Source organism: Mustelus asterias, chromosome 6 (assembly GCF_964213995.1).
Source record: "Mustelus asterias chromosome 6, sMusAst1.hap1.1, whole genome shotgun sequence".
In the NCBI taxonomy this organism is placed as follows: Eukaryota; Metazoa; Chordata; class Chondrichthyes; order Carcharhiniformes; family Triakidae; genus Mustelus; species Mustelus asterias.
In genome coordinates, this window is record NC_135806.1 from 7140144 (window position 1) to 7152885 (window position 12742).

General features: G+C 46.2%; 1 protein-coding gene across 1 annotated transcript in view; it reads right to left on the minus strand.

Annotated features, from left to right (window-relative positions):
- Nucleotides 1–12742, minus strand: part of LOC144494750 (antiviral innate immune response receptor RIG-I-like) — a 76738-nt gene that overhangs the window by 19091 nt on the left and 44905 nt on the right. The window contains exons 6-8 of the mRNA XM_078214038.1: nt 9606–9716; nt 6426–6539; nt 4759–4912 (exon numbers count right to left, since the gene is read on the minus strand). Coding sequence (XP_078070164.1) covers nt 4759–4912; nt 6426–6539; nt 9606–9716 — 379 coding nt within the window. The remainder of the gene's footprint in view (nt 1–4758; nt 4913–6425; nt 6540–9605; nt 9717–12742) is intronic.

Genomic DNA, 12742 nt, shown 5'->3' on the forward strand with positions numbered 1-12742 from the left:
GCACACTTGCCTTCAGAGCATTGAGTACAGGAGTTGGGACATTATATTACAACTGTACAAGACATTGGTAAGGCCACATTTGGAGTACTGCATACAATTCTGGTCACCTGCTATAGGAAGGATATTACTAAACTGGAAAGGACACAAAAAATGATTTACAAGGATGTTACCAGGACCGGAAGGTTTGAATTATAAGGAGAGGCTGGGATTTTTTTCCCTGGAGCGTAGGAGGATGAGGGGTGATCTTATAGAGGTTTATAAAATCATGAGCGGCCGAGATAAGGTGAATGGCCAAGGCCTTTTCCCTAGGGTAGGGGAGTCCAAAACTAAAGGTTTAAGGTGAGAGGGGAAGGATTTAAAAGGGATCTGAGGGGCAACTTTTTCACACAGGGAGTGGTGCCTATATGGAATGAGCTGCCAGAGGAGGTAGTAGAGGCAGGTATAATTGCAACATTTCAAAGACATTTGGACAGGTACATGGATGGGAAAGGTTTAGAGGGATATGGGCCAAACGCAGGCAAATGGGACTAGTTCAGTTTAGGAAACCTGGTTGGCATAGACGAATTGGGCTGAAGTGCCTGTTTCCGTGCTGTATCTTTTTGCGACTCTCTATGATTTTACAACCAATTAAGCCCTTTTTGAAGTGTAGTCACTGTTGTAACCATGGAAACGCAGCAGCCAATTTGCACACAGCAAGCTCCCAGAAACAGCAATGTGATCATCTATTTTTAGCGATGTCCCTTGAAGGATAAATGTCAGTCAGATCATAAAGGAGAACTCTCCTGCTCTTGTGCCATCCATGGGATCTTTTACATCTGTCTAACAGAGCGGGTCTCCGTTTAAAGCCTAATTCGAAAGATGGCACCTCTGACAGGACAGCACTCCCTCAGTATGGCACCAGGAGCCTTAGCCTGGATGGTTTGTGCTCAAGTCTCTGGAGTGGGACTTGAACCCTGAACCTTCTGACTTTGGCTCAGCAGGAGTCGATTACCTAGCCACTGAACGAATCCTTATTCATTCCTCTGTGATCTGGATTATAATTCCTGAATCATCATGATCCCACTCCACAGGCACACTAAATAAGTCAAACATGACACTGGCGGGAGCCTGGTCTTTTTCCATGGTTTAAACCCACATGAACCATTCTAGCAAACCTCCCAGCCAGGCTATTGGTGCCCCTCCAGTTCAGGTCTAACCCGTCCTTCTTGTACAACCCCACCTTCCCTGGAAGACATCTCAATGATCCACAAATCTGAAACCCTCCCTCTTACACCAGTTCTTTAGCCACGTGTTCAGCTGTACTAATTCCCTGTTCCTAGCCTTACTAGCACGTGGCACGGGGAGTAACCCTGAGATTATTACCCTAGAGGTCCTGCTTTTTAATCTTCTGCCTAACTCCCTAACTTGCTGTTGCAGGATCTCGCTACTCTTTCTACCCAAGTCATTCGTGCCAATGTGGACAATGACATCTGATTTCCCTCCCATTTTAGGATGCTTTGTACCCGCTCAGAGACATCCAGGACCCTTGCACCAGGGAGGCAAACTACCATCCTGGAGTTTCCTCCAGATGCTCTGGTTTCCTCCCACACTCCAAAGATGTGGGTTAGGTTGATTGGTCATGCTGAATTGCCCTTTAGTATCCCAAGATGTGTAGATTTTGGGGATTAGTTGCCCCACTCCAGTGCCTGTTCGGGTACACTGAAGGAGAATTTAACACGCCTAATGCACCTAACCAGCACGTCTTTCCGACTGTAGGAAGAAACCGGAGCACCCGGAGGAAACCCACGTAGACATGGGGAGAATGTGCAGACTCCACACAGACAGTGACCTGAGACAGGAATTGAACCCGGGTCCTTGGCGCTGTGAGGCAGCAGTGCTAACCACCATGGTCGGGTCGCGTTAAAGAGTACTGTGTGCAGTTTTATGATCCGTGCGATAGAAATGACGTACAGGCATGGGAGAAAATGCAAAAAATACTCACAAGATGGTGCCAGAACTGAGAGATTGTAGTTATCAAAAAGGAGTGCAGAGATTGAGAAGAGATGGCTCAATTCAAGATGGAAATTGTCTCTCTCCGCAGATATTGCCTGATCGGAGTTTCTGTTTTTCTTTCTTTTGAAATGGTTCAAAAATGGCCTGGTTGAAGTTTTTAAAATTATGAATGTGTTATCTTGAAGGTGTTTGGCCAACGGGAGTGAGGCAGCGTGGATTTGTGAAAGGGAAGGTCACATCTGAGAAACCAGATTGAATATTATGAAGGGGTGACTAACATAGTGGAGTGGGACTATTTATAGATGCTATTGATATCATAGAGCCAAAGAATCCCTACAGTGCAGAAGGAGGCCATTAGGCCCATCGAGCCTGTACTGACTCTCTGAAAGTGCATCCCACCAAGGCCTTAACCTTGTAACCCCATGTATTTACCCCACTAATTGCCGTAACCTACACATATTGGAACACTAAGGGGCAATTTGCCATGGCGTTCTGAGTCCAATATGACTCTTCGTCAGAGCTCCCAAAACAGACTTGGAACGTCAACTCTGTTTCTCTCTTCACAGACGCTGCCAAGCCTGTTAAGCTTTTCCAGCAGTTTTGTCTTTACTTTCAGAAGGAATCAGGAATTGAAATCTAAATTGCCGAGAAATAAATAAAGGATTTGTTCTGGGGACAGGCAATTGAGCCTGAGTCAAAGGTTCATGCATTGAAGACTCACGCTAGATACTTGAGAAAATTGGTGAAAACCTGGAAATAGCAGAGATCCAGAGAGATATGGGGATCTACGTGCATAAATCTCACACTCTCATCATAGAATAGAATACCTACAGTGCAGAGGGAGGCCATTTGACCCATCGAGTCTGCAACGACAACAATCCCACCCAGGCCCTATTCCTGTAACCCCACATATTTATCCCGCTAATCCCCCTAACACTAAGGAGCAATTTAGCATGGCCAATCAACCCAACCTGCACATTTTGGACTGTGGGAGGAAACCAGAGCACCTGGAGGAAACCCATGCAGACACTGGGAGAATGTGCAAACTCCACACAGAGAGTCACCCAAGCTGGGAATTGAACCCAGGTCCCTGGTGCTGTGAGGCAGCAGTGCTAACCACTGTGCCACCTTGCTGCAGCATGTTTCAATGAACAGGCACAGAAAATAATCAAAGAAGCGAATGGAATGTTGTCCTTTATACCCAGAGGACTAGGCTGCAAGGAGGTAGAACCCCAGCTTCTATAATCCCCGCTGAAGAAAGCCCTGGTTAGACCACATTTAAAGTTACCGTGAGCAGTTCTAGGCATCACAATTAAGAAAGATATACGGCCTCGTAGGGAGCATGGTGTAGATTTACGAGAATGATCTGTGGACTCCTATGAGAAGCTACGAGAAGAGATGACACAAACTAGGATCATATTTCCTGGTACTTAAAAGGTTAAGGAGTAAAGTGATCAAATTTTTTCAGTTTTTAAAAGGGGAATGGATTGGATTAGGAGACATAGTATAAAAATTTGAGAAAGTCCTTTCAGAAGTGAAATTAGGAAACAATTCTATGGCACTGCTGCCTCACAGCGCCAGGGATTGGCCTCGGGTGACTGTCTGTGTGGAGTTTGCACGTTCTCCCCGTATCTGCGTGGGTTCCCTCCCACACTCCAAAGATGTGCAGGTTAGGTGGATTGACCATGCTAAATTGCCCCTTAGTACCAGGGGGATTTGCGGGGTAAATACGTGGGGTTATGGGGATAGGGCCTGGGTGGGAATGTTATCGGTCCAGGCTCAATGACCTCCTTCTGCATTGTAGGGATTCTAATGATTCTACACACAAAGGATGATAGAAGTTAGTCATTCTCCTGCAAAATGAGTTAGGTCAATTGTCAATTTTAAAATAGAGATTGATTGAGTTTTGTTAGTCGAAGGCACTAGGGGATATGGGGCAATGCTGTGGAAAAGGAGTTAGACTACAGATCAGCCATGATCTCATTAAATGGTGGAAGAAGCTCAAGGGGCTGAATAGCCTCCTCCTGGACTCATGTTCCAACAGTTGGACAGAGTAAATGCAGAGAGAACGTTTCAACATTTGGGGGGGGGGGGGGGGGAACCAAAAGCAGGGGGCATAAATACGAGAGAGTTGATACTAAATAAGAACAGGGAGAATTCTTTACTCAGAGCACGGTGAGAATATGGAACCTGATACCACAGGAAGTGGTTGAGATAAATGACTGGGATACTTTCCAAACGACACTGGATGAGCACGAGAGAACTGGAAATAGAGATGCTGGAAGGCTGAGATAGGGCCGATGTAATGGGAGGAGACTCATGTGGAATATAAACACCAGCACAAGCTTTGTGATGAAAGGTCATCGATCTGAAACAATCTCTTGCAGTTTTCCAGCATTTTGTATCACAGACTGAATGGGCCGAATGGCCTGTTTCTATTCTATACATTCTGTGCAGCTCCATGTCAACTTAACTGGAGGTTGACCCACCGCCATCAGACTTTTGAGTGGACCTACCATATATTAAGTTGATCTTTCTCTGCACCCTAGCTATGACTGTAACACTATATTCTGCACTCTCTCATTTCCTTCTCTATGAACGGAATGCTTTGTCTGTATAGCGCGCAAGAAACAATACTTTTCACTGTATACTAATACATGTGACAATAATAAATCAAATCAAAAGAATAAAGCTGAAACAATAGCGAGATATTCCAGCTCACGGTTCTTCTACGAAGGACTGAGGTGTCGTCATTTCTGGGCGCACCTGGTTTTCTGGAAGTGTTTCAGGAACAAGTCATATTGCTGTTCGTAGACAGGAACTGTAGTAGCCATGAAGACAACCTTCCTTTTCTCCCCCTCGGGTGCTTCGGTAAGGTGCGTCTCACTGATGTGGAGGGCAACGATGGTTTTTCCACATCCTAAGTTTGACATTTTGGGACAGAAATGGGAAAAGACACTTATTAAACATTCTTGTCAGCGTGGCTAAGCTCGATCACATTGCATTAATATTTTGTTTGTTTGATAGCATACCCTGTGGGTCACAGATAGCTGCCAGTGGCTCAGTGTGCTGCTATTCTAATAACATATTAGAGCATTTGGATGATGCCAGTGATTCCATCATGAATACTAGACTATGAAGCAGGTTCTTCCTCCCAGTGATAAGAAGCAAAGGCGGCAGTCAATTCCACGCGGATCTAGTGGTGCAGTGATTAAATTATTTCACTGGTAACCAAGAGGCCTACACAAATGTTCCAGAGAATTGGAGTTCGAATCCCACCATGACGGTCTGAGAACTTGAGAAAAACATCTGGAAATGAGAAGCCATAGTAAAAGTGGCCATGGAACCATTGCAGCGTCTTTTAAAAAAAATCAATCAATCGGTTCACAAGTGATCTATTGCTGTTTGGGTGAGGGTGTCAGTTTCTTGTCAACATACCAGAGTAATGGTCACCTGGTCTGGGACACCAATTCTCTGGAGCATTAGTCACAACCACTGACGATATCACATAAAATAATCTCCACCTTTTGAAAGGGAGTTGTGAGCTTAAGTAGCAATGTTGGGGAGGGTTGTGATAGAAATTCTGGCAGACACACTTCAGGTTTAGAATTAGAATGTTTTGAAGGGTCATCGATCTGAAGCATCAACTCTGTTTCTCTCGGGTGCTGCCTGACCCGCTGTGTTTTTCCAGCATTTCCTGTTTTTATTTCAGATTTTCAACATCTGCACTCTTTTGCTTTCATAAGGTTTAGAATTGGAACGTATAAAAACGGCCTGCGATAGAAAAAATGCCAACTTGCTTTTATACAATGTCTTTAATGCAGTGAAACAGCACAAAGCGCCTCACCAAAGAAACCCAACATTGAGCTCTATTAGGTAATAATAGGACAGGTAACCAAACATCTGGTCAAAGAGGTAGATTTTAATGAGTGTCTTAAAGGAAGAGGGAGAGGTGTGGGGAGGGAATTCCAGAGTTTTAAAAAATTTACTTGTGGGTCATGAGTGTCGCTGGCTGGCCAGTATTTATTGCCCATCCCTAATTGCCTGAGGGCAGTTGAGAATCAACCATTGCTGTGGCTCTGGAGTCACGTGTAGGCCAGGCCAGGTAAGAACGACAGATTTCCTTCCCTGAAGGACATTAGTGAACCAGATGGGTTTTCCCCGAAAATCGACAAAGGTTTCATGGTCATCAGTAGATTCTTAATTCCAGATATTTTTTAATTGAATTCAAATTCCACCATCTGCCGTGGCAGGATTCAAACCCGGGTCCCCAGAACATGAGCTGAGTTTCTGGATTAATTCTAGATTAATAGTCGAGTGATAATACCACTAGGCCATCGCCTCTCCTTGTTTAGGGCGTAAGGGACAGCCGCTAATGGTGGAGCCATGAAAATAGAGGAAGCACAAGTAATCAAACAAACAGAAAGCAGTACCTGTAGGAGCACAAACGAGTGTGTTGTCACCAGCGAGTACAGGTTCTGCCAGCTCCACCTGATAGCTTCTCAATTGTAGATTCTCAACGGCAATGGAGTTTTGTTGGAACTTTTCTGTGAAAATGGAACATAAAAAGCAGTTAACGATCTGAATGGTTGTGGAGATAGTCATTTACTAAGTTGTGTTATTTCAGTTTGAGAACATTGCCAGATGCCTTCAATGAAGGCCATCTACATAAGACCCATAAATCCAGTTACAAGTAACATTAATCAGGATCAGAGCTGTCTTCTGGATGGGATTTCATAGAATCCCTACAGTGCAGAAGGAGGCCATTCGTCCCATCAAGTCTGCACCGGCCACAATCCCACCCAGGCCCTATCCCCATAACTCCATGCATTTACCCCTAGCTAGTCCTCCTGACACTAAGGGGTAATTTAGCATGGCAAATCCACCTAACCGGCACATCTTTGGACTGTGGGAGGAAACCGGAGCACCCGGAGGAAACCCACGCAGACACGGGGAGAATGTGCAAACTCCACACAGACCGGAATCGAACCCGGATTCCTGGCGCTGTGAGGCAGCAGTGCTAACCACTGTGCCTCCCATTTGACCAGCTAAAGAGCTGACAGGCAATTACTTTCCTCTGGTCCCTTATGGCTGTCTTGGGAGATCTCATAGAATTATTACAGAACAGATGCAGGCCATTCAGCCCATTGGTTAAAATGATCTGACCCCACCCGCCAGCAGGATCTTCCAGTCCCATCGAAGCCAATGGACCTTTGAATGGCTCACTACATCCGCTGTGGGTGAACCCCCTCCCCAGCGGGACTGGAAAATTCTAGGCATTGCATTTGTTCCAGCTGTCTTCTACACCAACTATCTCGACTAGGCAAGGCAAATTGCCGTCCTTACCCGGTCTGGCCTACATGTGACTCCAGAGCCACAACAGTGTGACTGACTTTTAAAAGTCCCTCAGGGATGGACAAATGTGCTGGCCCAGCTAGCGACGCCCAAATCCCATTAACGAATTTTTAAAAAACTTGGCTAGTCCCCCTCACCTACCCTTTCCCCGTAGCCCTGTGAATGTTCTCTCTTCAGATAATTAATGCAATTCCCCTTTGAAAGCAATGATTGAATGTGCCTCCACCACACTCTCAGACAGTACATTCCAGATCCTAACCACTCGCTGTGTGAATCTGTCTCCACCACACTCTCAGACAGTGCAGTCCAGATCCTAACCACTCGCTGTGTGAATCTGTCTCCACCTCACTCTCAGACAGTGCATTCCAGATCCTAACCACTCGCTGTGTGAATCTGTCTCCACCACACTCTCAGACAGTGCATTCCAGATCCTAACCACTCGCTGTGTGAATCTGTCTCCACCACACTCTCAGACAGTGCATTCCAGACCCTAACCACTCGCTGTGTGAATCTGTCTCCACCACACTCTCAGACAGTGCATTCCAGATCCTAACCACTCACTCTAGGAAACAGTTATTCCTCATTTTGCACAGTCTAAGAATTGGAGTCAGACCTTTCAAGAGTGAAATTGGGAGACACTTCTACACACAAAAGGATGGTAGAAATTTGGAATTCTCTTCCACAAATGGCAATTAATGCTAGATGAATTGTTAATTTTAAATCTGAGATTGATAGATTTATGTTAGACAAGGTTATCAGTGGATACCAGGGCAACGGTGGAATTTTATGGAATTAGCTCAGAGATCAGCCATGATCTCATTGAATGGTGAAACAGGCTCGAGGGGCTGAATGGCCTCCTCCTGTTCCTGTGCATGCTTGTAGGTAGCATTACACAGGTGATATTGTGAGATTAATTGCATGTTACCCATGTAGCCAAATAGCACAGTGGTTAGCGCTGCTGCTTCACAGCGCCAGGGACCCGGGTTTGATTCCTGGCTTGGGTCACTGTTTGTGCGGAGTCTGCACATTCTCCCCATATCTGTGTGGGTTTCCTCTGGGTGCTCCGGTTTCCTCCCACAGTCCAAAAAACATGCGGGTTAGGTGCATTGGCCATACTAAATTCTCCCTCAGTGTACCCGAACAGGCGCCGGAGTGTGGCGACTGGGGGATTTTCACAGTAACTTCATTGTAGTGTTAATGTAAGCCTACTTGTGATGAATAAACTTATAAACTTTAAGCTGGCTACCACTTGAGTACAGAATGGTCGCTGAATCAATCATTGAGGAATCAAAACTAGTGAAAGCAAAGAAAGTCATTGCCATGTGTTTGCTATGCTAAAATGTGCAGTTTTCTGGTGGGAGAAACAGGAAAAAAATCTATTCAATTGAACAAATCTGTCCCTTTCTGACTGTATTCAACTGCATCATCCTGTTTTTATCAATGGTCTTTATCACTTGCCAAGTCTGTCGGATTGATAAATTAACAATTGAATTGCTCCAACAAGATGCTGAGTGCACAATGGATCCTTGATATGGCTTTAGTAGTTTTGAGGCCCAGGAAACTCAATTCCTAAAGCAGTGAAGGAGGACATTCAGGCCATCGTGCCACTACTAGCTCTTTGAAAAAGCTGCCCCACTCCTTCTTGTGCTTTCCCCACAGCCTTGCAACTTTTTTACCCATCAAGTATTTATCCAAAGCTATGATTGAATCTGCCTCCACCATCCTTTCAGGCAGCGCCTTCCTGATCAGTACAACTTGTCGTGTAACAAAAAAAAAAAATCCCGATTCACTCCTGGGTCCTTTGCCAGTTACCTTAAAAGCTCAAGTCCAATTTACAATAACAAACAGGAGAAGAGCCCAATAGACCCAGGCTAGGCCCACAAGTTGGAATGTTACCACTCTTTATGCCGGCGGGATTTTCCCATCCTGCTGCAGTGAACGGAGATGTGGCTGGGTATCAAATTCCCCGAGCTGGCTGCAGCGGGAGCGTGGCGCAAACGGCAGCTAAGATCGCGCCCACACATCTTTTCATTATATCTCCAATCGATTTCTCCTGGTGTTGGATTGGTACTTTGTGGAAAAGCCCATTCTCTTCTCTCAGTGATGGTCATCTGGAACTACAAGAGGGCCTGACTACTGTGCTTGGGGGGGGGGGGTGGCGGTTGATGGTATTGAGTGAACTTTACTGGAAAGTTCTTGACAGCAGCTAACGTACCAGCGTGTGCAGCCCCTACAGTTGGAGCGCCGTTCCTACGTACCCGTATTGTTGACTGCTGCACTGCAAGTATCCATTCTTTCTGGCTCCTCAGAATAACTAATTTCCTGGCACATAGAGTCGCTGCTGTTCTCCCAACTTGCCTTTGTGTCGCCTACGGAAAAAATATAAAACAGACAATCGTATTACAGTTCCAGTTCAATACCAACACCTAGGTCCTCAGCAAAGCTCCCCGTCTGGACATTAGGTAAGGCAGAGCTTGTGTGGCTCATATTAGCAAATTACACCTGGCAGTCATTCCTCGGACATATCTGACGCTCACCTCTTTACACGTCTCATCTTTCACCCCTCTTGCCTATACTTTAATCCACGTTGTCCACCAGCACAAACTCACTCCCTAGTTTCTCTCAGAGATACCTCCCTCCACCTTTCTCTCTCAATCTGTATCATGAGCAACTCCTGATCCATTTCATTCCCCATCAAATCTCTTCTTGTCCTCTCTTCTCTGAATTCAAGGACTTTGTCTTCCTTAATCCTTTCTATAGAATCATAGAATCCCTACAGTGCAGAATCCCATGACGACAATCCCATCCAGCCCCTATCCCCGCAACCCTATATATTTACCCTGCTAATCCCCCTGACACTAAGGGGCAATTTAGCATGGCCAATCAACCTAACCCGCACAGCTTTGGAGTGCGGGAGGAAACCGGAGCACCTGGAAGAAACCCACGCAGACACAGGGAGAATGTGCAAACTCCACACAGTCACCCAAGGCCAGAAATGAACCTGGGTCCCTGGCGCTGTGAGGCAACAGCGCTAACCACTGTGTCGCCATATAAACTCTCCCCACACACGTTCACACCCACCCACCTCGTTGTGGCATCTCCCGTGACTTCTCCACGTCTGGGTCACTGACAGAACCAGCAAGAACTCACTTTCTTGCATGCCTTTCCACCCATTCCCTACCTCCCCCTTCCTCAGCGCCCAGCTTGGGTGAAACTCTCCCCTGAAACTATTTAACCAGGTTCGATTCCCATCTTGGGTCACTGTGTGGAGTTTGCATGTTCTCCCCTTGTCTGCGTGGGTTTCCTTCGGGTGCTCCAGTTTCCTCCCACAGTTCAAAAGATGTGCAGGTGAGGTGAATTAGCCATGCTAAATTCTCCCTCAGTGTACCTGAACAGGCACCGGAGTGTGGTGACTCGGGGATTTTCACAGTAACTTCATTGCAGTGTGAATGTAAGCCCACTTGTGACTAATAAATAAACTTTTTTTTTACAGCTGTCCATAAGGTGGTGATGGAGAGCCGCCTTCTTGAATCATAGAAACCCTACAGTGCAGAAGGAGGCCATTCGGCCCATCGAGTCTGCACCGACCACAATCCCACCCAGGCCCTACTCCCACATATTTACCCACTAATCCCTCTAACCTACACATCCCAGGACTCTAAGGGGCAATTTTTAACCTGGCCAATCAACCTAACCCGCACATCTTTGGACTGTGGGAGGAAACCGGAGCACCCGGAGGAAACCCACGCAGACACGAGGAGAATGTGCAAACTCCACACAGACAGTGACCCGAGCCGGGAATCGAACCCGGGACCCTGGAGCTGTGAAGCAGCAGTGCTAACCACTGTGCTACCGTGCCAAATATATCGGAGTGGTTTGCTCAATCATTTCAGAGCGGCAGTTAATAGTGAACCACCTTGCTACGGGTCTGGGGTCATGTGTAGGCCAGGTTGGGTAAGGACAGCAGATTTCCTTCCCTGAGGGACATTAGTGAACCAGATGGTTTTTTACAAGAATTTAGAGTTTACCATCACTGATGGCCAGCTTTCATTTCAGGTTCCAAAAAAATATTTTAACCTCTTTTTCCTCGAGCTTTGTGCAAAGCTGGGCAGTAGATTATGAAATAATAGCCAGTAACGTTACTTGCAATGCTATCACCATATTAACACTTAGGCCAATTCCCCACTGGTAACATCACCTCTGGTAACAGTCAGTGCGGGATTTGTGAGTAACTTAGGACATGTACTTTTATACGGATGTGCGATCCGTACAGCATTCAAAGTACATTTGAAAATTAATTGGGAAGATGGGGACAGGAGTTGGCCCAACAACAGGAGTTAGGTATCTTTCACCGTTCCATCAGATCACAATAGGGGAGGTGATGGCCTAGTGGTATTATCACTTGACTCTTAATCCAGAAACTCAGCTAATGTTCTGGGGACCCGGGTTCAAATCCCACCACAGCAGATGGTGGAATTTGAATTCAATAAAAAAAAATATCTGGAATTAATGATGACCATGAAAACATTGCCGATTGTCGGAAAATCCATCTAGTTCACTAATGCCATTTAGGGAAGGAAATCTGCCGTCCTTACCTGGTCTGACCTACATGTGCCTACAGAACCACAGCAATGTGGTTGACTCTTAACGGCCCTCTGAAATGGCCCAGCAAGCCACTCAGTTCAAGGGCGACTAGGGATGGGCAATAAATGGTGGCCAGCCAGCGACGCCCATGTCCCACAAATGAATAAAACAAGAATTGATTTGTATCTTAACTCCATTTACCCGCCTTGGTTGTCTGAAAGTTGGCTTAATCAGAGCTGATGCCATGATTTCACTGTGGGAGAGGAAAGCCTAAGAAGTCGGCAAGGGCATTGAACCCCTGCTGTTGGTGTTGAACCCCTGCTGTTGGTGTTGTTCTGCATCAGGGAGAAAGTGGTACAGATTTCCGCTACCCCTTCCGTGAAGAAATGATTCCTGGCAACATCCCTAAATGTCCATTTTAACATGCAGTCCCCCTGTTCTGGACTTTCCCACCAGAGAAAATATAGTTTTGCTCTATCTACTCTGCGGTATTTGCGTTAGAGTCATAGAGTCCCTACAGTACAGAAGGAGGCCGTTCGGCCCATCCAGTCTGCATGCCAACAATCCCACTGATGCCCTATCCCCGTAACCCCACACACTTACCTTGCTAATCCCCCAACACTAAGGGACAATTTAGCATGGCAAATCCACCTAACCTGCACATCTTTGGAGTGTGGGAGGAAACCGGAGCATCCGGAGGAAACCCATGCAGATACGGGGAGAACGTGCAAACTCCACACAGAGAGTGACCCAAGCAGCAATCGAACCCGGGTCCCTGGCGCTGTGAGGCAACAGTGCTAACCACTGTGCC